This window comes from Chelon labrosus (genome assembly GCF_963514085.1).
Source record: "Chelon labrosus genome assembly, chromosome: 2".
Lineage (NCBI taxonomy): Eukaryota > Metazoa > Chordata > Actinopteri > Mugiliformes > Mugilidae > Chelon > Chelon labrosus.
This window is the reverse complement of record NC_140338.1, coordinates 2692530-2713379: the sequence shown is the minus strand read 5'-3', so window position 1 is coordinate 2713379 and position 20850 is coordinate 2692530. Positions and strand designations below refer to the sequence as shown.

The following is a 20850-nucleotide window of genomic DNA, read 5'->3' as shown; positions in this document are numbered from 1 at the left end:
GTCCTCTACTCCAGGTGTCAATAATTAGTCACAACCCACAGACTCTGAGTTACAGTTGCAGTGATGGAGGCCGAAGTGATGAGAAACCAGCGACAGAGATCAGACTGGACCAGAATCGCCTGAATCTTCTGATCATGATGTTTTGTCTTCTGGTCCCAGAGGACGACCCACCTGACCACAGAACCATGTCCTGGAGTCACTGGTAGTTTGGATCCCAGGGTTCTTCCTCCAGACAATTATATGTATATAAAGCATTTATATTACTGAATAAACTCTGCCGTCGCCTCCAGCTCCGCCACAAACTGAACATCGCTGACATACGACCGCGGAACTCTTGGTCCAGAACCAGACTGGTCCCTTCAGCCCTCAGACTCTGGATCTGTCTTCTTCTCACACAGGAAGTGAAGGGAGGTATGGGTGGACCAGGTTGTCCAGGTATATGACCCTGATAACAGGATGACTGTTGCTTGGTGCTGTGTTATTTACTATATCAAGGAGTCAGAGTCGGCGTCTGTACCTGCTCATGTAATTCTAATATGACTTGATACCCTCTGATACCCTTTGATACCCCCTCATACCCCCTCATACCCTCTGATACCCTCTGATACCCTCTGATATCCCCTGATACCCTCTGATACCCTTTGATACCCCCTCATACCCCCTCATACCCCCTGATACCCTCTGATACCCTCTGATACCCTTTGATACTCTCTGATACCCTTTGATACCCCCTCATACCCCCTGATACCCTCCGATACCCTCTGGTACTCTCTGATACCCTTTGATACCCCGTCATACCCCCTGATACCCTCTGATACCCTTTGATACCCCCTGATACCCCCTGATACCCTCTGATACCCCCTGATACCCTCTGATACTCTCTGATACCCTTTGATACCCCCTGATACCCTCTGATACCCTCTGATATCCTTTGATACCCCCTGATACCCTCTGATGCGCCTGAATCCTCAGTACCTTCTGATACAACTAGTACCCGTAATAACCTCTACCTCCTGCTACCCTCTGATACTCCATATACCCTCTGATACTCTCTAATACTCTGATCCCCTTTCATACCCCCAATACCCTCTGATACTCTTGATACCCTCTGATCCCCTCTCATACCCCCGCATACCATCTGATACTCTGATATCCTGTGACGCTCCCTCATATTGCCCCAAACCCTCTGATACTCCTGGACGCTCTGGTGCCCTCTTGCGCCCCCTGCTGTAAATAAACATGAACAGTCTCAAGTGTCTCCTGGTTTCTGGTGCAACTGGTTGATGTATTTATTACGATTAAATATTTGTAAGGTGAACTAAGGAGGCTCTGTGGTTCATCTCTAACAAAACTCACGTCGATCAGTATCAAGTCTGATCAAGTGGATTATTGATCAGAAGACGTTAAACTTTTGACCAGATATTCACCATTATTGATCAGAAGCTATACAATGTTATACTGACAGATTTCACTTGATGTGTCCAATCTTCATCTCTAGAGGAAGGTGCTGCCAATCAGATCGTCCACTAATTAATAATCAGACTGATGGATGAGGTGCTCCACGTGGGGTAAAACATCAGGGTGAGGGGTTTCCAGGAGGGACAGAAACACGGAGGTCCCTGATGTGGAGACATCTTGGTCATCGTCTTCAGGACTAGACACAAACATGGAGGAAACACTACTTCTACTTCTTCTATTATTCTATTTCCAGTAGACTTGATGCTTCACAGCAGCAGAACCTCTTCATCTGTAAAGTTTTACAGTGATTGATGTTTAGATGTAAAGCAGTTTATTCACTTAGTCTCCATGGAAACCCTCTGGTAATAGTCACTGATCATTGATGATGATGATGATGATATTAGAGACTGGGACAGACATCGTGGTCATCTTCTTCTACTCTGTCTATTCAGGACTAGACACAAACATGAAGGAGAAACTACTTCTTTGTCTTTTTATGAAAACTCACTCTATATTTATAAATATGAGTGACCTAGTTCACATTAGTTTAGTCTTTTGACATGAAACTGATCGAATCATTGACATGTTGACCCGCTGGAGGAACACGGGATAACTTTACTTCTCTGTTACTGAACATCCTGCGCAAAACAACAGTGTGTTGACACGAAGAAGAAACTGAATCTCTGACAACGGTTTAAAAGTCCAGTTAAGCTACTGTGTCCACGGGTGACCTTTGACCCTTAGAGAGACTGCCAGTCAGGACCAAGAAAGCATGACGTCGACATGATTCAACTGAACTTTATTTATTTACACAACTTCAACAAAATTCCACCTTGTCTCCAGGGACATAGACAGAGGATTTAATGACATGCTGAAAGATGACGGCAGAGGACGGGCTCAGTGCATCGTGGGAAGTCCTGTAGCAGCTTAGACCCAGCAGCCTAGACCTATAGCATCATGCAAGGTCCCCCAGCAGCCCAGACCCAACGGCCTGAACCTATAGCATCATGGGAAGTCCTCCGGCAGCTTAGATCCAGCAGCCTAGACCTAAAGCATCATAGGAAGTCCCTCAGCAGCCAGGACCTATTGCAGCATCACTAACAAACTTTCAGCTTCATCATAAACCCTCAGAGTAGACAGGATGTAGATGTGTCCATCTGTGTAAATATACTTTAATAAATATTAATTCATTATATAATCAGATGAACTGCTCCATGTTAGAGAGAGAATAGAGACATTGAGTTCATATAAAACATAAACCATCATTCAAGTGAATTCAGTGTTTGACTCTAAATGTCTCTAGTAGAAGTTTTATGGATTTCAGATCAAGTTTAAATAAATTGTTCTGTTTTAATGGATGAAACATTTCACTGAACATAGAATCACACAGATTTCTGAAACAGATCTGAGTCAGTCTGTAGAAAGGTGACTTTTATTGTGGCGGGTAAAGATGTCAGGTACATTGACATTTTATCAGATTAATGAAGGACGTCATGTTCCTAATGAATCCACAGAGGCTAGCTCAGCAGGTCAGAGTTTAACTGATCAAAGTCTGATTAACAGGTTGAAATGATGTTTATTGTTTAAAATCAGACTCGTGTCCATGAAGTCAGTTACAGATACCAGTCAACAGAGAATTAAGATGTTATTACATGAGTTAAAGGAGCAGCTCTTCTGTCCGTTAATTCAATAGTTGACGTGTTCATCCGGTTTATCTTTAATTCTCTCTCTATCAGACCGTTTATTTCTCTAGATCACCTCAGATTCATCTGATCGATCTGAGCAGGTACATGATTGATTAACTGATGATTGATAAAGTATCACTTTGTGTTGGTAGCTGGATCGTTATTGTTGGTTCACGGCAACGTCTGAGTTGTTTGAAATTAGTTTCTACCTTCCTCCACTAACAAACCCTGTATGTAGAGATGTGGCTGAAGTTTTTACCGTCAGTTAATGAACCGCTGATACTAAAAAACTTTTAACTGCAGGCTGTCCAGAGAGGACACCATCTGATTATGTCTGATATTGCTGTTGATCTTCTTTTAGAAACCAGGCGCTCTGAGGAGTTTATATGGTGATGTCTGTCGGTCTGGAGACGTCACCTTTAAGAGACGACAGACTGATTCATTATTTCATCTTCTACTGAGTCAGTGTGTCCTGTCTGGGTTAAAGGTTGAAGGCGAGTTACTGCAGAACATATTGACCTGAACAACGGCTCTTTCTTTCACATGACAGCTATAAATTAATTATGTTTAACAATTATCTCTTTTTGAGGCTAGTCGTGTCCTCAGGGGATGTGTTGTTATTGCTGTGGCTATTTTCATTATGTTTTACTGTGTGTACATAATGTGTATTATACTGTATATATTGAGCATTATTGTGTTATTGTGTTAATATAACGTGTAGTTATTGGGTTATTGTGTGTATAAGTGTGTATTATTGTTTTATTGTGTGTATAAGTGTGTATTATTGTTTTATTGTGTGTATAAGTGTGTAGTTATCGTGTTGTTTTGTGTGTCCCTCCATCCACACCGACCATAAAGCGGCCAGTTTGTGTCGTAAAGTAGCGCATGCGCATCATCCGGTTGTGACACACGACGCACTCCCACTCTGGAGCCCTGCCCATGTACGTCAGCACCTGTCCACTGCGCATGTCTAGCCGCTCCACCGTCTACCGTACCTCACACCGGAGTCACAACAACCGCCCGCCGTTAGCTTGGTGACCGTCTGGGGCCCGGGACCGGAGCCGGTGTCTGAGGGAGTCCGCGGGACAGAGCTGGAAGAGCGGACACATTTAAGAGCAGCGGGGACGGCGTCGGAGAGGCGCCTTGCTGGAGAGCCAGTGTGTCGGTGTTAGCAGCGGAGCGGTGAGCACCGAGCAGCCGTTGATCCCCAGCAATCAGCCGGTAACCGTCAGACAGCGGCCGCTGCTCGGACCGACCGTAATCAGTCGCTGGTGACCTGTCAGCGAATCCACCGACCCGCCGCTGATGGAGGCTAGCCGCTAACCTTAGCAGCGGCTACATGCTAACAGGCTAACCGCAGCAGCTAACTGTCATCCCGGTGCTGGTGGTCCGGTACCGGCCACCATGCTCTCATCCCGGTGAGCCGAGCTACACCCACCAGTTAGCAGCTAGCCGCGGAGCTAACCGTTAGCTGATCTCCGGGTAGCGGCCGAGGATGGTCGCATCGACGGCAGCTGCTCTGGAGGATCGTCCTGGATGTTCTGAGGCTCCCCGCTTCACCCGCCCTACCGGACCCGGACAGCACCTCACGGCGTTCATGTAAACCGGTGACCCGAGCGAGTGAGTCCGGCTGCTTCGCTCTGACAGCGGAGACCCCGCAGCAGCCATGCAGGCGGCCCAGCAGCAGTACGACTTCTTCAGCGAGGAGAACGCTCCGAAATGGAGAGGCCTGCTGGTGCCCTCCCTGGAAAAGGTACCTAGAGACACATAGAGACAGGCTGAGACACATCAGAGACAGATGAAGACACTGAAAGACGCGTTACAGACGTTAGAGACATATTAGAGAACCAGAGTGATACATAGATACAGACAGAGACACATAGAGACATTAGAGATGCAATAGAGACAGAGTGAGGTCTTGTGAGCTTCAAGTGTCTCTGCAGGTAAATCTGAGCAGAGCTGGTCAGGTGTCCAAGTCCTGGTCCTGGTCCAGGTCCAGGTCTAGGTCTGAACAACGGTGTCCTCTCTGCCCACCACGAGTCTGTATCTGAGTCTGAGCTCAGGTGTTCCAGATCATTAAGGTTCTACAGGAACATGATGGAAGAACCAGTGGTCTGTCTCCGTGGAGGTGTCCTGGTTCTGTGGACAGTCTTCATGGAGATGTGTTGTTATCCTACAGCAGCAAACTGGACGTTTACCTGTCTCATTCATTCACTCATTGTTCCTAGCTTAGCTACCTGTGTACTACAATATCCAGGTGTCCTCGTCTCCCATTGGTCTGCTGTCCAGGTGTCCTCCAGGTGTCCTCCTGTCTCATTGGTCTGCTGTCCAGGTGTCCTCCAGTTTCACTGGTTTGTTGTCCAGGTGTCCTCCTGTCTCATTGATGTGTTGCCCAGGTGTCCTCCCGTCTCATTGGTCTGTTGCCCAGGTGTCCTCCCGTCTCATTGATGTGTTGCCCAGGTGTCCTCCCGTCTCATTGGTTTGTTGTCCAGGTGTCCTCCAGTCTCACTGGTTTGTTGTCCAGGTGTCCTCCTGTCTCATTGATCTGTTGTCCAGGTGTCCTCCCGTCTCATTGATGTGTTGCCCAGGTGTCCTCCCGTCTCATTGGTCTGTTGTCCAGGTGTCCTCCAGTCTCACTGGTTTGTTGTCCAGGTGTCCTCCTGTCTCATTGATCTGTTGTCCAGGTGTCCTCCCGTCTCATTGATGTGTTGCCCAGGTGTCCTCCCGTCTCACTGGTTTGTTGTCCAGGTTTCCTCCCGTCTCATTGATGTGTTGCCCAGGTGTCCTCCCGTCTCACTGGTTTGTTGTCCAGGTGTCCTCCCGTCTCATTGATGTGTTGCCCAGGTGTCCTCCCGTCTCATTGATGTGTTGCCCAGGTGTCCTCCCGTCTCATTGATCTGTTGTCCAGGTGTCCTCCCGTCTCATTGATGTGTTGCCCAGGTGTCCTCCTGTCTCATTGGTCTGTTGTCCAGGTGTCCTCCCGTCTCATTGATCTGTTGTCCAGGTGTCCTCCCGTCTCATTGGTCTGATGTTGTGTAGCTGTTGGAGTTGTGTTGTTGCCATGGAGATTCAAGGGACCTTTAATTAGATTTATTAGAGCTGCAGGTTCGTTAGTTGGACTCGTCGTCGGTGCAGGGGACACTGTCCTCCATGTCCTCATCTACTGGACATATGTCAGTCAAACAGATTCAGACTGACAGACACACACTGTCACATGTGTTCAGGTTGTTGTTGGTCAAACAGAAACGTTCTAGTCATTGTGTTCAAACTAAACTCACCTGCATACAGGTAACACACACACACACACACACACACACAGGTAGGAGTGTGTGATGTTGTGTAGTAAACAGTGTGAAGGTTGTTATTCACCTGGTCGTTCATACTGAGGTAGAGTCTGTTGGACCTTCATCTTCTCATGTGTCCTGTATACATCTGTTATATTAGGTCATATGTTGTGTGTGTGTGTGTCTCTACAGGTGTTCTCTGTCTGTCCACCTGGTGGCAACACTGTCTCACTAATGGAGCAGTGCATGCTGGGAAGGTTCAGTGAGTCCGATGATGTTTGATGTTGTGTGTTCCAGGTACTGAACCAGGTGCATCCAAACCTGGTGTCCCAGCAGGAGGCGCTGCAGTACATCGAGGAGCTGATCCTCCTCCTGCTCAGTCTGCTGTGTCAGGCCCAGCCCCGCAGCGTGCAGGACGTAGAGGTATACACACACACTACACACACACACTACACACACAGTGTAAACACACATAAACACGCACTGATCAGCCACAACATAATGACCACTGACATTAGAAGTAAATAACATTTAAACCATCTTGTGACAGTTCAGTGTTCTGCTGGGAAACTTCTGGACCTGGCATTCATTGGTGTGGATGTTACTTAGACATGTAGCACCCACCTAGACCAGACCAGGCACCCCCACCCCATAGCAATGACACTCCTTGATGGCAGCAGCCATCCCCAGCAGGATGCAGCCTGACACAGACACACACACACAAAAACACTTTAGGAACAACTAAAAAAAAAAACATGAAGAACAGCACAAGGTGTTGACCTGGCCTCCAAATTCAGTAGATCCCAAACTGATCAAGTATCTGTGGGATGATCCACAGAGGCCCCTCCCCTCAAAGACCCCCACTAATAACGTTCTGTTGCCAGACACCACAGGACACCCTCAGAAGGCCCATGTCCATTCTCTGATGAGTCACCACAAGGGAAGGTGGTCATAATGTTATGCCTGATCAGTGTATACACACCATAGACACTATATACACACTATACACTATACATTATATACACTACAATTTGCTTCCATCAGAATTTTCTACATTTCTGCATAAAATTCTGCATAAAAATGACTCGAAACATCAGCGGATTTTGACCCAAGTCCTGAAAGTAGACAAAGAGAACCCAGTCTGGTCAGTCTAGATGTTTAGACCTTGGTCAGACCAGTTGCGTAGACCAGTCCAGATGTATAGAACTGGTCAGTCCAGATGTGTAGACCCGAGGTTAGTCCTCCCATTGGGTCTGCTTCCTGTCTTCACCTGTACTCCCATTCCTGTCATTAGGAGCGAGTTCAGAAGAGTTTTCCTCACCCGATCGATAAGTGGGCGATCGCTGATGCTCAGGCTGCCATCGAGAAGAGGAAGAGGAGGAACCCTCTAGCTCTGCCTGTTGATAAGATCCACCCTCTGCTGAAGGTACACCTTCATCGTCTTCATCATCAAGTGATTCCCACGAGACCATGCTCTGACTCTGTCTCCCGTCATACCTTGTGTGTAGGAGGTGCTGGGCTATAAGGTCGACCACCAGGTGTCGGTGTACATGGTGGCCGTGTTGGAGTACATCTCCGCCGACATCCTCAAACTGGCAGGAAACTACGTGAGGAACATCCGGCACTACGAGATCTCCCAGCAGGACATCACTGTGGCCATGTGTGCCGACAAGGTCTGTCACCTTTGTGCCTCAGTGGGGACCTTAAGTTGACGTGACCCCCGACCCTCTATCCCCCGAGCCCCTAAACCATATGAGCTAAGGTCTAACCGCTAACCTTTGTGCTACGACCACTCCCACAGTAACAAGGGTGTTGTTGTGTGCAGGTGTTGATGGACATGTTCCACCAAGACGAGGAGGACATCAGCGGATTCCCTCTGATGGACGAGGAGCCGTCAGCCAGTGAGGAGCAGAGTTACTACGAGCTGGTGAGGAGCTTCATGGCCGACGGTCGACAGTACCTGAGACAACTCAACCTGCTCATCAAGGTGTTCAGAGAACCCTTCACCTCCAGCCCCATGCTCTTCTCCCAGCACGTACGTACCTGATCACTGTAATTGATCCTCTGATCATTCTGATTGGTCCTCTGATCACTGTCATTGATCTGTGTCCAGGACGTGGAAAGTATCTTCAGTCGGATCGTAGACATCCATGAGGTGACCGTGAAGCTGATGGGTCTGATCGAGGACACGGTGGAGATGACTGATGAAGGAAGTCCTCATCCTCTGGTGGGGAGCTGCTTTGAGGACCTGGCTGAGGTCTGTACACCTGATTGAGTCATGCTCTGGTACATGAAGCTGCAGTTCCTCTATTGTCCACTAGATGTTCCACCAGCATCAGTCCTGTAGACTTCCATTTTAAAGAACAGTTCTAGTCTGGTTCATGATGATTTTCATGGAACTCATGTTTAAATAAAATTAAGGCTTAAAGCAGAATTAAAGAGATGGCTGCTCTGATTGACAGGTGGGTGTCCTTTCATGTTGTCTTTAGCCTCTGTGTCGCCGGAACCTTGCACTTCAGGAAGCATCTTCATGTTCCATGGTTCTGTCTCACTTGTCCTTTGATTGACAGGAGTTGGCCTTTGACCCCTATGAGACGTATGCTCAGGACATCCTACGCTCTGGGTTCCACGAACACTTCCTCAGTCAGGTGTCCAAACCAGGAGCTTCCTTTCACCTCCAGGTAAGCCCCGCCCCACCCCCCCACACGTCACCCTGACCTTTGACCTCAGAGACCAGTCAGTGTGTTGATAGAGCTCAAATATGTTGAGACGCAGTTACTTCAGTCAGCTGTTCACTTCCTTTGAGACGACAACTCAAAGATGCAAAACTACGATACCCAGGGTGCAGTTCACTAACAATCAGCCAAACACAGGTTCCCTAGCTTCAGCTTGATGATGATGATGATGATGATTATGATGATGATGATGATAAAGGCTGGAAGTGACTCTCTGTGTGTCTCTGTGTCTTCAGTCCATCTGTGAAGGCTTTAAAGAAGCTGTCCAGTACGTTCTCCCCAGGCTGCTGCTCACTCCTGTTTACCACTGTCTCCACCTCTTCGAGATCCTCAAGGTGAGACACCTGTCCAACACCTACAGTGCTACTTAAAAGTATTTGCGTCCTTCATAATTTTCCACATTTCTGCATAAAAAAAGCCTCAAAACATCAATGGATTGTGCCCCGAAAGTCCTGAATGTAGATAAAGAGAACTCAATCAAACAAGTGGAAAAGAAATATTATACATGTGTTTTTGTTTATTCAGTAAAATGAGCCAATATTACATATCAGTTTGATACACCAAGTTAATTTCAAGGTCCAATCAGAGTCCATGTGTTCAGAAGTGTCTCCATCAATGTAATGAGACTCAGGTGTGGCTCAGTTCCTGGTTTAGTTTCAATAAATCAGGGATTTGTCTCAGTCTGATCTTCACAACACATGTTTGTGGACAAAGGAGCTTTCTGAGGAGCTCAGAGAAAGAGTTGTTGTTGCTCATCAGGCTGGAAAAGGTTCCAGAACCATCTCTAAAGAGTTTGGAACCCACAAACAATCCACAGTCAGACAGACTGAAGACGACTGTTCCCCTCCACAGGAGTGGTCCACCAACAAAGATCACTCCATAATAGTCTGAGAGGTCCCAAAGGAACCCAGGGGAACTTCTAAGCAGCTAAAGGCCTCTCTCACATTGGCTGATGTTAATGTTGATGAATCCACTGAACAACCATGGTGTGATGGACAAAGACACTGCTCTCCAAGAAGGACAGTTCTAAACATCATGTGGACAAGACAGAAGACTATTGGGACAATGTTTAGAGACCAAAGTAGAATAGTTTGGTTTAAATTAGATGAAACAACACTGCTGCATCTGGACCAGGACGGCTTGTCCTCATTGATGGACCAATGAATTCTGAATTATATTTGAACATATTTTACCAAAATTCCTCCAAGCTGCTGTAGACGACTGATCAGCAGTTACCAGAAACGTTTAGTTGATGTTATTGTTGCACAAGGAGGTCATAGCAGATACTGAAAATAAGGGTTCACTCACTTTTACACCTCACAGATATGACCAGATGATTCATTCAAGTATAATATTTCTGTTTGATGTGTCTGTCTACTTTCAGGACATCCACTGATGTTTTGAAAAATTGTTATGCAGAAATATAGAAAATTCTCATTGGAAATACACATCTGTCCAGCACCTGTATCACACCTGTGTCTAGACTGTGCCGTCTACCGTCTGACTGGACTCTGCTGTCCCCCTGCTGTTTGATCTTCAAACAGTAGATAACATGCTAACACATCAACTAATCTCTGTAAACCGGTTTGTCATCATACCCGGTACCAGGGCTGTGTGTTCAGACCAGTACCTTACGGGTCCAGTCCTGATCCGGGACTTTCCTTGGGGCAGCTCTAAGCTCTTTTGTCCCCACTGAGGTTAAATCTCTGAAATACCTCCAGTCATGTTTTGCAGATTATTTCCCAGCTGAAGGGGGGTTAGGAGGTTTATCCTCTGGTTCTGAACCTGGACTCTGACGGGATGGCACAGTCCACACAGATGTTAAACATGTCTGGTCCTGGTCCTGGTCCTGGTCCTGATTCTGATTCTGATTCTGATTCTGGTCCAGTTTTCCTGGTCTACAGTCTGTCCACCTGTATGGGACATTACCTCTCCCAGACTGGACCAACTGTTGATGTTGGCTACAATATATTGGATAGCTACCTGTACAGGTGCTCCTGATGACTACTTGCCGTGTCCCCCTTGTTTCCATAGCAACTGGAAGAGAAGAGCGAGGATGAGGAGGATAAAGAGTGTCTGAAACAGGCCATCACTGCTCTGCTGAACCTGCAGAGCAGCATGGAGAGGATCTGCTCTAGGAGTCTGGCCAAGCGGAGGCTCAGGTACGTCCACCTGTACACATATGTACACACCTGTATCTACCTGTACACAACTGTATACACCTATACATATGCATGGACGTCAGATTATGGATCAGGACCAATAAATAACTGATAATCTTCTAGTCCAGACTAGATCACATGATGAACAGAGGACCTGAGTTTAACTGAACAGAAACAAACAGACATGAACCTTCAGAAACTACTGACACAGACTATTGAGTCACTTACAACAATGAGTACTAAACACTCTGAACAACACACCCTCGGCGGGACTCCTCCCATCCTCCGTTTCCCTTTTGGCCCAAAATAGAGCAGGACGGGAGGGAGGGTTGGCCAGGGTCGCAGGTTGGGGGTTGGAGGGTGATGAAGTTTGAAGGAAGCAGCGTCAGTATGTGGGCGGTGCTGCTCGGCTGCTTATTGTTCTCTGGTAGAAAGAAAAGAGCTCAGAGGAAAACGGCTGCTGGTCAATAAAGACTAAATTTTATATATCTGGACGAAGAAACGAGGACGGCGAATGGTTGGATGACCGGAGGACATGAGGACGTAGGTGACCTTCTTCTTTGTGTCTCTACAGCAGGGAGGAGGGTGGGTAGATAGAGACTGGTGGAGGTAGGTAGTTACAGACTGATGGAGGTAGGTAGAGACTGGTCGAGGCAGATAGAAACTGATGGAGGTAGTTTGAGAATGGTGGAGGTAGATAGAGGGTGGAGTTAGACCAGTTATACCAGACAAGCAGATGTAAATCCTGTGTCTCGTCAACCAATGCTGAAAATAGTCTGAGCACTGACTTTGACCCTGAGGGAAATGGATATATCTGGACAGTATGATGTCCAGAGACATGTCTGCGGGGGTACACTGTGGTCAGGGTTGGGACAACGGTTGTAATCAGGGTCAGGGTCAGGCTTAGGGTCAGGATTTGGGTCAGGACCGGAGGTAGGAGCCTTCACCACATGAATGTGACCGATCCCATCAGTCCTAGGTCACACTGTCCTCTGATACCACTGCTGTGTTTACTATGGTTAGTACTGACCCCGGATCAGGCCTCAGTGTTCAGACCAGTTCCCTCAACATCTGGTTCTGGCCCACCTTAGGCTGCAGGTGAAACCTACTCTAGATCCCAGAGCCTCCACATGTCCTCTACGATTCTTCTTGTCCTCTTCTTGTCCTCTTCTTGTCCTCTTCTTGTCCTCTACTTGTCCTCTACCTGTCCTCTATGTGTCTGGATGCTGGTGGTGGCACTGTTCTTGTTGCTCAGTCCATTTGATTGATGACAGTTGGGTAGTTGGTGTAGCTGGTCAGCTTCCTGTCAGATGTGTCTTCACCACCTGTTCACCATGGACACCTCAGGTTTCCAGAATAACCCTGGTGGGTTTCTCAGAGACTACAACCAGATCAGTCAACTTATGATCAAAGCTTGAACATCTGAGTCGGCCAGTGGACAAACCACGTCCTTCATGAATCATTGCAGAGACTGAGGAGCTGGTTGTCAAACAGATTCACGTCCACTGTGACACAGCACTAACATTTTAGGAACTGTTCACCGTCTCAACGGTCTCAACGGTCTCAACAGTCTCAACGGTATCACACTACCCTCTTATTTTCATTAATGTGTTCTACACCTGACCTGAAGCGTGTCTGATAAATGCTGGTGGAGGCTGGTTGGGTCCTTGACGGAGCATTGTGAAAACCTCCGTGTGGTGCATACCTCAGGGGTTTATGCTGTAAACTGATTAGTGAGCTGCTCTCTTTAACAACAGATTCAGATCAAGGACCAGTCCACTCACTCTCTGCTGTGTCTCTATGTCACAGTGCAGCTGTTTGTCCGGACTGAGGCTGGAGGTCTTCCTGCTGTGACCTCACTTCCTGTTGGACGTGCAGGTCGTCACAGTAGCCTCTCCGGTTTGTACAGAGCCCAACCAATCAAAACTCACCGACATGAAGAGAGAGTAGAAAATTAACCCAATGATGAGATGAAGGCGCAGTTCACCCTAGGGTGGGGGGTTTTACAGATGGATGTCTATTACTGATGCACTAACTTCCAATCACATGTAGCTCCACTGACCGAGACCTGATGATATATTTGTGTTTTTACTGCCAAAGAGTATTTCACAACAGGAGAACAGCAGCGGACAGAAGGAAGACTGTAACGCTCAGATGGAACAATTTCAAAATAAGAGCATTCCACTGTGTTTAAGTCGTGTGTGAAGCCCAGCTGCTGCTTTTGGTGTGAAAGTCCTGAAACCTGTGATTTGAATTGATTTTGAAGTGACTGAATGATTTCAGTCGAGTTCTAAGAGCAGCCAGGAAAAACTTTAACAGAAAACAGAGAGTCGTCTTTCATCGTCAGCTGAGGAGACGATAATGAACTCGTGGTGAACTGTTCCTTTAATTAAAGTGAAGGTGTGGTAGAGCAAGTTCAGGTTGTAGTACTAACACCCGTCTGAAATCAGACCAGAACGTCAGTTGTCCCAGACCGGCCTGAGACTTGTCAGATCCTCCTAACTTACCGGCTAACTCTGTCTTCTTCCTCTCGTTTCCTTCATTCTTCTTCGGTGGCGCTCAGCGAGTCAGCCTGCCGTTTCTACAGCCATCAGATGAAGGGGAAACATCTGGCCATCAAGAAGATGAACGAGATCCAAAAGAACATCGATGGTTGGGAGGGGAAGGACATTGGTCAGTGCTGCAACGAGTTCATCATGGAGGGCACGTTGACCCGTGTCGGCGCCAAACACGAGCGCCACATCTTCCTGTTCGATGGTCTGATGATCTGCTGTAAGTCTAACCATGGCCCGCCACGGCTGCCCGGTGCCGGGTCCACGGCAGAGTACCGGCTCAAAGAAAAGTTCTTCATGCGCAAAGTCCAGATCAACGACAAGGACGACAAGGAGGGCGAGTACCGGCACGCCTTCGAGATCATCCTGAAGGACGGCAACAGCGTGGTGTTTGCGGCAAAATCCGCAGAGGAAAAGAACGGCTGGATGGCGGCGCTGATCTCGCTGCAGTACCGCAGCACGCTGGAACGCATGCTTGACTCCGCCATGCTGCAGGAGGAGAAGGAGGAGCAGATGAGGCTGCCGGGGGCTGAGGAGTACCGCTTCGCAGAACCCGACTCCGAGGAGAACGTTGTGTTTGAGGAGAACGTCCAGTCAAAGTCCGGGATCCCCATCATCAAAGCAGGGACCGTCCTGAAACTGATCGAGAGACTTACCTTCCACATGTATGCAGGTGAGACATGACGTCACACAGGTGATTAAACACACGTGAGGCTAAGGGATGAAGTCTAGACCGATCATTGACGACGTCTTTTGTTTGTTGAGATGTATAACAGACAATTTGACTCACTGGGGGAGACTTCCACTCATTTATTGACACGTTTGTGTGAAGTAAAGGCATTTATGTGAAGTGAGGACATTTGTGAAGACATTTGTGTGAAGTTAAGACGTTTGTAGTGTCCTCATCTGATCAGAGGACAGTATGGGTTTAGACCAGACTGTTGGACAATGTCCTCATCTGTAAAGCCTGGTCCAGGTAAGTCAGGGGGTAAAAAGTGTCTTCTGTCTCCATCTTGAAGTGTAACACACTGGGAACATCTTGTCCACTAGACTCCCATGATGCACCTGTACCTCGGGTCCTGACCTGGGCCTTTGGTTTCTGATCAGCTGACTCTGTTCTGTCCTTCAGATCCAAACTTCGTCAGGACATTTCTCACCACCTACAGATCGTTCTGTAAACCTCAGGAGCTGCTGGACCTGCTCATAGAGAGGTGAGCTCACCTGACGGCTCTCATGGACCAATCACGACGACTCAGGACAAAAGAAATGTCCAATCACCTTTCATCTAGAGTTGGTGCTGCTCATACAAACGTCCAAATGTCTCAGACCAGTGAAGATATTTTTCTTTTGATTTGAATTGAATATTTGATTTAAAAAAAATGAATCGACTCATATTAGTGCAAGACTCCAGCAGCCACGATGTCCTCGGGACATGTCTTCCGTCCTCTAGTCTATGAACTGTCTGTATCACACATGTGCACGTTTTTAAATGATGATTTTTAGAAAACACTAAATACATTGATAGATAAAAGATGACAGAGACGTGTGTTTGTAGAAAAGTAAACCAGGACTTTGTTGCCGTGCTCAGGTTTGACATCCCGGAGCCGAGGCCGACCGACTCGGATCAGATGGAGGGAGGAGAGCAGCTGCTCAGTGCTGAACTCAAACGCTTCCGCAAAGAGTTTGTTCAACCGGTTCAGCTCAGGTAAAGCATTATTTATTATCTCTGATCTGTCTCATCATCATCATCATCTCCTGTTAGCTAAATTATTTTAGTTTATTATAATGAGCAAACACAGAAAAGTCTTTATATCTATGAGCTCCTCTTCCTACAGGGTGTTGAATGTGTGTCGTCACTGGGTGGAGCATCACTTCTACGACTTTGAGAGAGACGAACACCTGCTGAGCCGACTGGAGGAGTTCATCACCTCAGTCAGAGGTAGGAGCTTCTCTCAACATCTGTCTCAACACCTTTCTGAACACCTGCACATCTGTCTGAGCACCTGTCTGGACACCTGTCTGAATGCTATGTTTATACATCTGTCTAAACATCTGTCTGAACACCTTTCTGAACACCTGCCCACCTGTCTGGACACCTGTCTGGACACCTGTCTGAACATCTGTCTGAGTACCTGTCTGGACACCTGTCTGAATGCTATGTTGATACATCTGTATAAACATCTGTCTGAACACCTTTCTGAACTCCTGCACACCTGTCTGGACACCTGTCTGGACACTTGTCTGAGAATTCACTGTGTCTGACCCGGGGTAATTGATGTCACGTGTTTCAGGTAAGGCGATGAGAAAGTGGGTGGAGTCCATCACTAAGATCATCCAGAGGAAGTTGCAGGTTCAGGTGAGTGTTCCCAGTCACAGCATCACCTTCCAGAACTCGCCTCCTCCCATCGAGTGGCACATCTGTAAGCCAGGAAACACGGAGCCCTTCGACCTCATGACCCTGCACCCCATCGAGATCGCCCGTCAGCTCACCCTGCTCGAGTCCGACTTCTACAGGTAACACACCTGTCACTGGCCTGTCTGTGTCGTCTCACCTGTCTGCTACGTCTCACCGGTCTAAACATCATGTGACCCGTAGGGCGGTGCAGCCGTCGGAGCTGGTCGGCAGCGTCTGGACCAAAGAGGACAAAGAGATTCACTCCCCCAACCTCCTGAGGATGATCCGACACACCACCAACCTCACACTGTGGTTCGAAAAGTAAGATCACCATTAACCCACAGGTGGAGGTAGCAGCCACCTGCGTGACTGTTGTCCTGACCCGTCTTTGTCTTTCCAGGTGTATCGTAGAGACCGAGAACCTGGAGGAACGAGTTGCTGTTGTTTCTCGGATCATCGAGATCCTGCAGGTTTTTCAGGAGCTCAACAACTTTAATGGAGTTCTGGAGGTCGTCAGCGCCATGAACTCATCCCCCGTCTACAGACTGGACCACACCTTCGAGGTGACAACAACACCATCATCATCACCATACGTGAAATAAAATAGTCAGGAACCCTTTTCCAACTTGTTTCCCAAACTGTAGATAGGACCTCCAAACACCAGGGGTCGCTGCAGTACACGGGTTCATTCATTACTCAACACATTCACATTCATCTTATTTGTCGTTTGCAGCAAATTCCAAGTCGACAGAGAAAGATCCTGGAGGAGGCTCATGAGCTCAGCGAAGACCACTACAAGAAGTATTTGGCTAAACTGCGCTCCATCAACCCCCCCTGCGTCCCCTTCTTTGGTATGATCTGACTCTCTCTTGTCTGTAAAGGTCAGCCATGAAGGTCAGATCTTAAATAACCATCACCTGTGTTGGTGTGTGGACAGGTATCTACCTGACCAACATCCTGAAGACGGAGGAAGGAAACCCCGACTTCCTGCGCAGACACGGCAAAGACCTGATCAACTTCAGCAAACGACGGAAAGTCGCCGAGATCACTGGAGAGATCCAACAGTACCAGAACCAGCCGTACTGTCTGAGGGTGGAGAACGACATCAGGGTCAGTCCAGGGTCACTTCCTGTTTACACTCACACGCAAATGTTCAAGAGCTCAGGGTCATGGAGTCTGTTTTACATTGGTGAAGTCTGCTTTGTGTTGGTGAGTTGGTGAAGTCTGTTTTTGTTGGTGAGCAGAAGTTCTTTGAGAACCTCAACCCCATGGAGGACCTGTCAGAGAAGGACTTTGCTGATCATCTCTTCAACAAATCTCTGGAGATTGAACCTCGGAACGCTCGGTCGTTACCTCGGTTTGTAAGTGTCCCCCCCCTCCCCGTCACATTTAATGTCCCCATGTAGGACTCTTTATAACATGTCCCCCCCGCCTCCACCCAGGTGAAGAAGTACACCTGTCCTCTGAAGTCTCCAGGGATCCGTCCCACCTCTGCGAGGCCCGGCACCATGCGACACCCGACACCGCTGCAGAACGAGCCCAGGAAAATCAGCTACAGCCGCATCCCTGACAGCGAGGCTGAGGGGGGGGCAGTCTCCGCCCCCAATTCCCCCCGCACTCCCCTGACTCCACCCCCTGCCTCCGCTGCCTCCAGCTCCACAGACGTAGGCAGCGTGTTCGACTCGCCACAGGGTCCCAGCAGCCCCTTCCACTCCAGTAAGACTTGTCCCACTGACTGTAGTCCCACCTACTGATTATAGCCCCGCCCATTACTTGTAGACCAACCACTGACTGCAGTTCTACCCACTGACTGTAGTCCCACCCACTGATTGTAGCCCCGCCCACACACTGTAGTCCCACCCACTGACTGTAGCCCCGCCTACAAACTGTAGTCCCACCCACTGATTGTAGCCCCGCCCACACACTGTAGTCCCACCCACTGACTGCAGTCCTGCCCATTGACTGTAGCCCTGCCCACACACTGTAGTCCCACCGACTGACTATAGTCCCACCTACTGATTATACCCCCACCCATTACTTGTAGTCCAACCACTGACTGCAGTCCCGCCCATTGACTGTAGCCCCGCCCACACACTGTAGTCCCACCCACTGATTGTAGTCCTACCCACTGACTGCAGTCCCGCCCATTGACTGTAGCCCTGCCCACACACTGTAGTCCCACCGACTGACTGTAGTCCCACCTATTGATTATAGCCCCGCCCATTACTTGTTGTCCAACCACTGACTGCAGTCCCACCCACTGACTGTAGCCCCGCCCACACAATATAGTCCCACTCACTGACTGTATCCCTGCCCACACACTGTAGTCCCACCCACTGATTGTAGTCCCACCCACTGACTGTATCCCTGCCCACACACTGTAGTCCCACCCACTGATTGTAGCCCCACCCATTACTTGTACTCTAACCAATGACTGTGGCCCCACCCGCTTACTGTAGTCCCCCCGACTGACTGCAGTCCCACCCACTGATTGTAGCCCCGCCCATTACTTGTAGTCTAACCAATGACTGTGGCCCCACCTTCTTACTGTAGTCCCACCCACTGATTGTAGCCCCGCCCATTACTTGTAGTCCAACCACTGACTGTAGTCGACCCACTGACTGTGGCCCCACCCAGAAACAGTAGCCCAATGACTGTGACACAGATATTAACTGTTTGCTAACCAAGCTAGCACACAGGAGGAAACTGTTAGCATGTCTGTATAAAAGAGACCGAGTGACAAACTAACCTGTGTTATTGACCAGTATCAACAGTTTATCAGTTTATTGATCAGACACAGTTCACACTAACCTCCATCTCTACATCTTCAGGTGAGACAGAAGAAACTAACTCACAGTGTGAAGACAGCAGAGATCAAACAGTCACTGCTCTTCTTCCTCCTCTCCCTCCTCCTCCTCCTCCTCCTCCTCCTCCTCCTCCTCCTCTCCTCTTTGTTTCTCCTCCTCCTCTCTACAATTCTCCTCCTCCTCTCTGTGATTCTCCTCTTCCTCCTCCTCCTTCTCCTCACAGTGTTTCTCCTTTTCACTCTACAGCCTGCGACAGTATCTTTGCTGTGGTCTCTCTGCCTCACGGTCCACGTTAGTATGATTCTCCTGACTCTGTACATTCACCTCTCAGAGACACCTGTCTCACCTGTCTGACCCCTCTCACCTGTCTCACCTGTCTGACCTCACTCGCCTGTCTCACCCGTCTGCTGTAGGTTTAATGGATCATTGATCAGTCTTATCAGAATCAGAGCTGATATTAGTACATCCCATCACTTCCATAGTAACTGTCTCCATGGAAGCCATCAGCGTGTTGTGTCAAAGCGTTGTGTGTCAACCGCTGGTTCTGGATCTAACAGCGGTTCTCCTGGTTCTCCTCAGGGTCGTCGTCCGTCTCCTCTATGGTGAGTTTCAGCCGGGGGCCAGAGGACGTGGTGGTCCCTCCCCCGGTTCCTCCCCGTAGACGACCAGAGTCGGCTCCAGCTGAGTCGTCCCCGTCCAAGGTACCGTCGTCATGTTCTCCAGGTTCTTCAGGACCTCAGGTTACCTTTAACTGATCACATGATGTCTCTCTGTTTGCCCCCCCCCCCAGATGATGTCAAAGTTGGACAGCCCCCCCGCCGTCCCCCCTCGTCAGCCCACCTGTAAGCTCCTCCCACCTCGTTACTCGTCGTCGTTTTCGTCGTCGTCTCCCCCGGACAGCCCCCCCTCCCTGCCTCCTCGGGAGCCCCTCAACTCTCCACTGCACCTCCTGCCCCCTCCTCAGGGTCGCCCCCGCTGCGACCTGCTGCCTCAGGCCTTCTTCCCCCCCGCCTGCCCCGCCTCCCCCTCTATGTGCACCACCCCCACTGCCTCGTCCACCTCACCGCCCCTCCCTCCCCCCACCCCTGTCACAACCACCCCCACCTCCAGGAAGATGCCCCTCCCTTCACCGCCCCTGCCCCTCCTCCCCTTGGACGGACCCCCTGTGCCCCCCCGTCACAGCGTCCCCAAATTGCCCCCCAAGACCTATAAGAGGGAGTCCATGGGCCATGCCCCCATGCTGGACACGCCCCCCGCACTTTGATTGTACAGCGTGCAGTGGAGGCGGAGCTAACACTACAGCTGATTGGATCGGAATCAACTACAGACTGGATCGTTGGCGGTTCTGATCCGATCTGAACTGAGAAAAAAAAAAACAACAAATCATGTGCTCTTATTCTAAAAGAACGTTCATCCGTGGTCGATTTTCTTTTTCTGGTGTTGAGCAGGGGACTTGTGGGTAATGTAGTTCCCCGCAGACTGAAGTGTGTCAGGAACCCTCAGGTACTGGTCCAGAACCAGAGGTACTGTAGAGGTTCTGGTTGACCTGATCTTATTTGTCTCTGATTGTTAATGAAGATGTAAACAAATGTGATGATCGCCTTCTTTACAAAACAAGGGAATAAACATGTTGTTGCCATGGAGATGGAAGGACAACAGAAACCACGGCTCTGTGTTTGACTCCTCTGCTGACAGTCTGCAAGTTACTTCACTTTCCTACACTTTACTGCTATCGACTTCACTTTAGCCCGCCTCAGAGATTAGAGGATCTA

At 48.8% G+C, this 20850-nt stretch overlaps 1 protein-coding gene across 1 annotated transcript; it reads left to right on the top strand.

Annotated features, from left to right (window-relative positions):
• Positions 1-4809: 4809 nt before the first annotated feature.
• On the top strand, positions 4810-20736 carry sos1 (son of sevenless homolog 1; the record flags this gene model as incomplete). Its single annotated transcript, XM_084565776.1, has 22 exons — positions 4810-4896; positions 6725-6850; positions 7722-7853; positions 7936-8100; positions 8253-8462; positions 8541-8684; positions 8998-9108; positions 9399-9497; positions 11197-11324; positions 13888-14549; positions 15006-15087; positions 15465-15581; positions 15712-15815; positions 16168-16390; positions 16473-16592; positions 16672-16834; positions 17005-17122; positions 17209-17381; positions 17516-17632; positions 17714-17987; positions 19658-19779; positions 19869-20736. 22 exons carry the CDS (start codon positions 4810-4812, stop codon positions 20340-20342), a joined length of 3951 nt encoding a protein of 1316 aa, XP_084421902.1. The 3' UTR covers positions 20343-20736.
• Between the last annotated feature and the right edge of the window lie 114 nt (positions 20737-20850).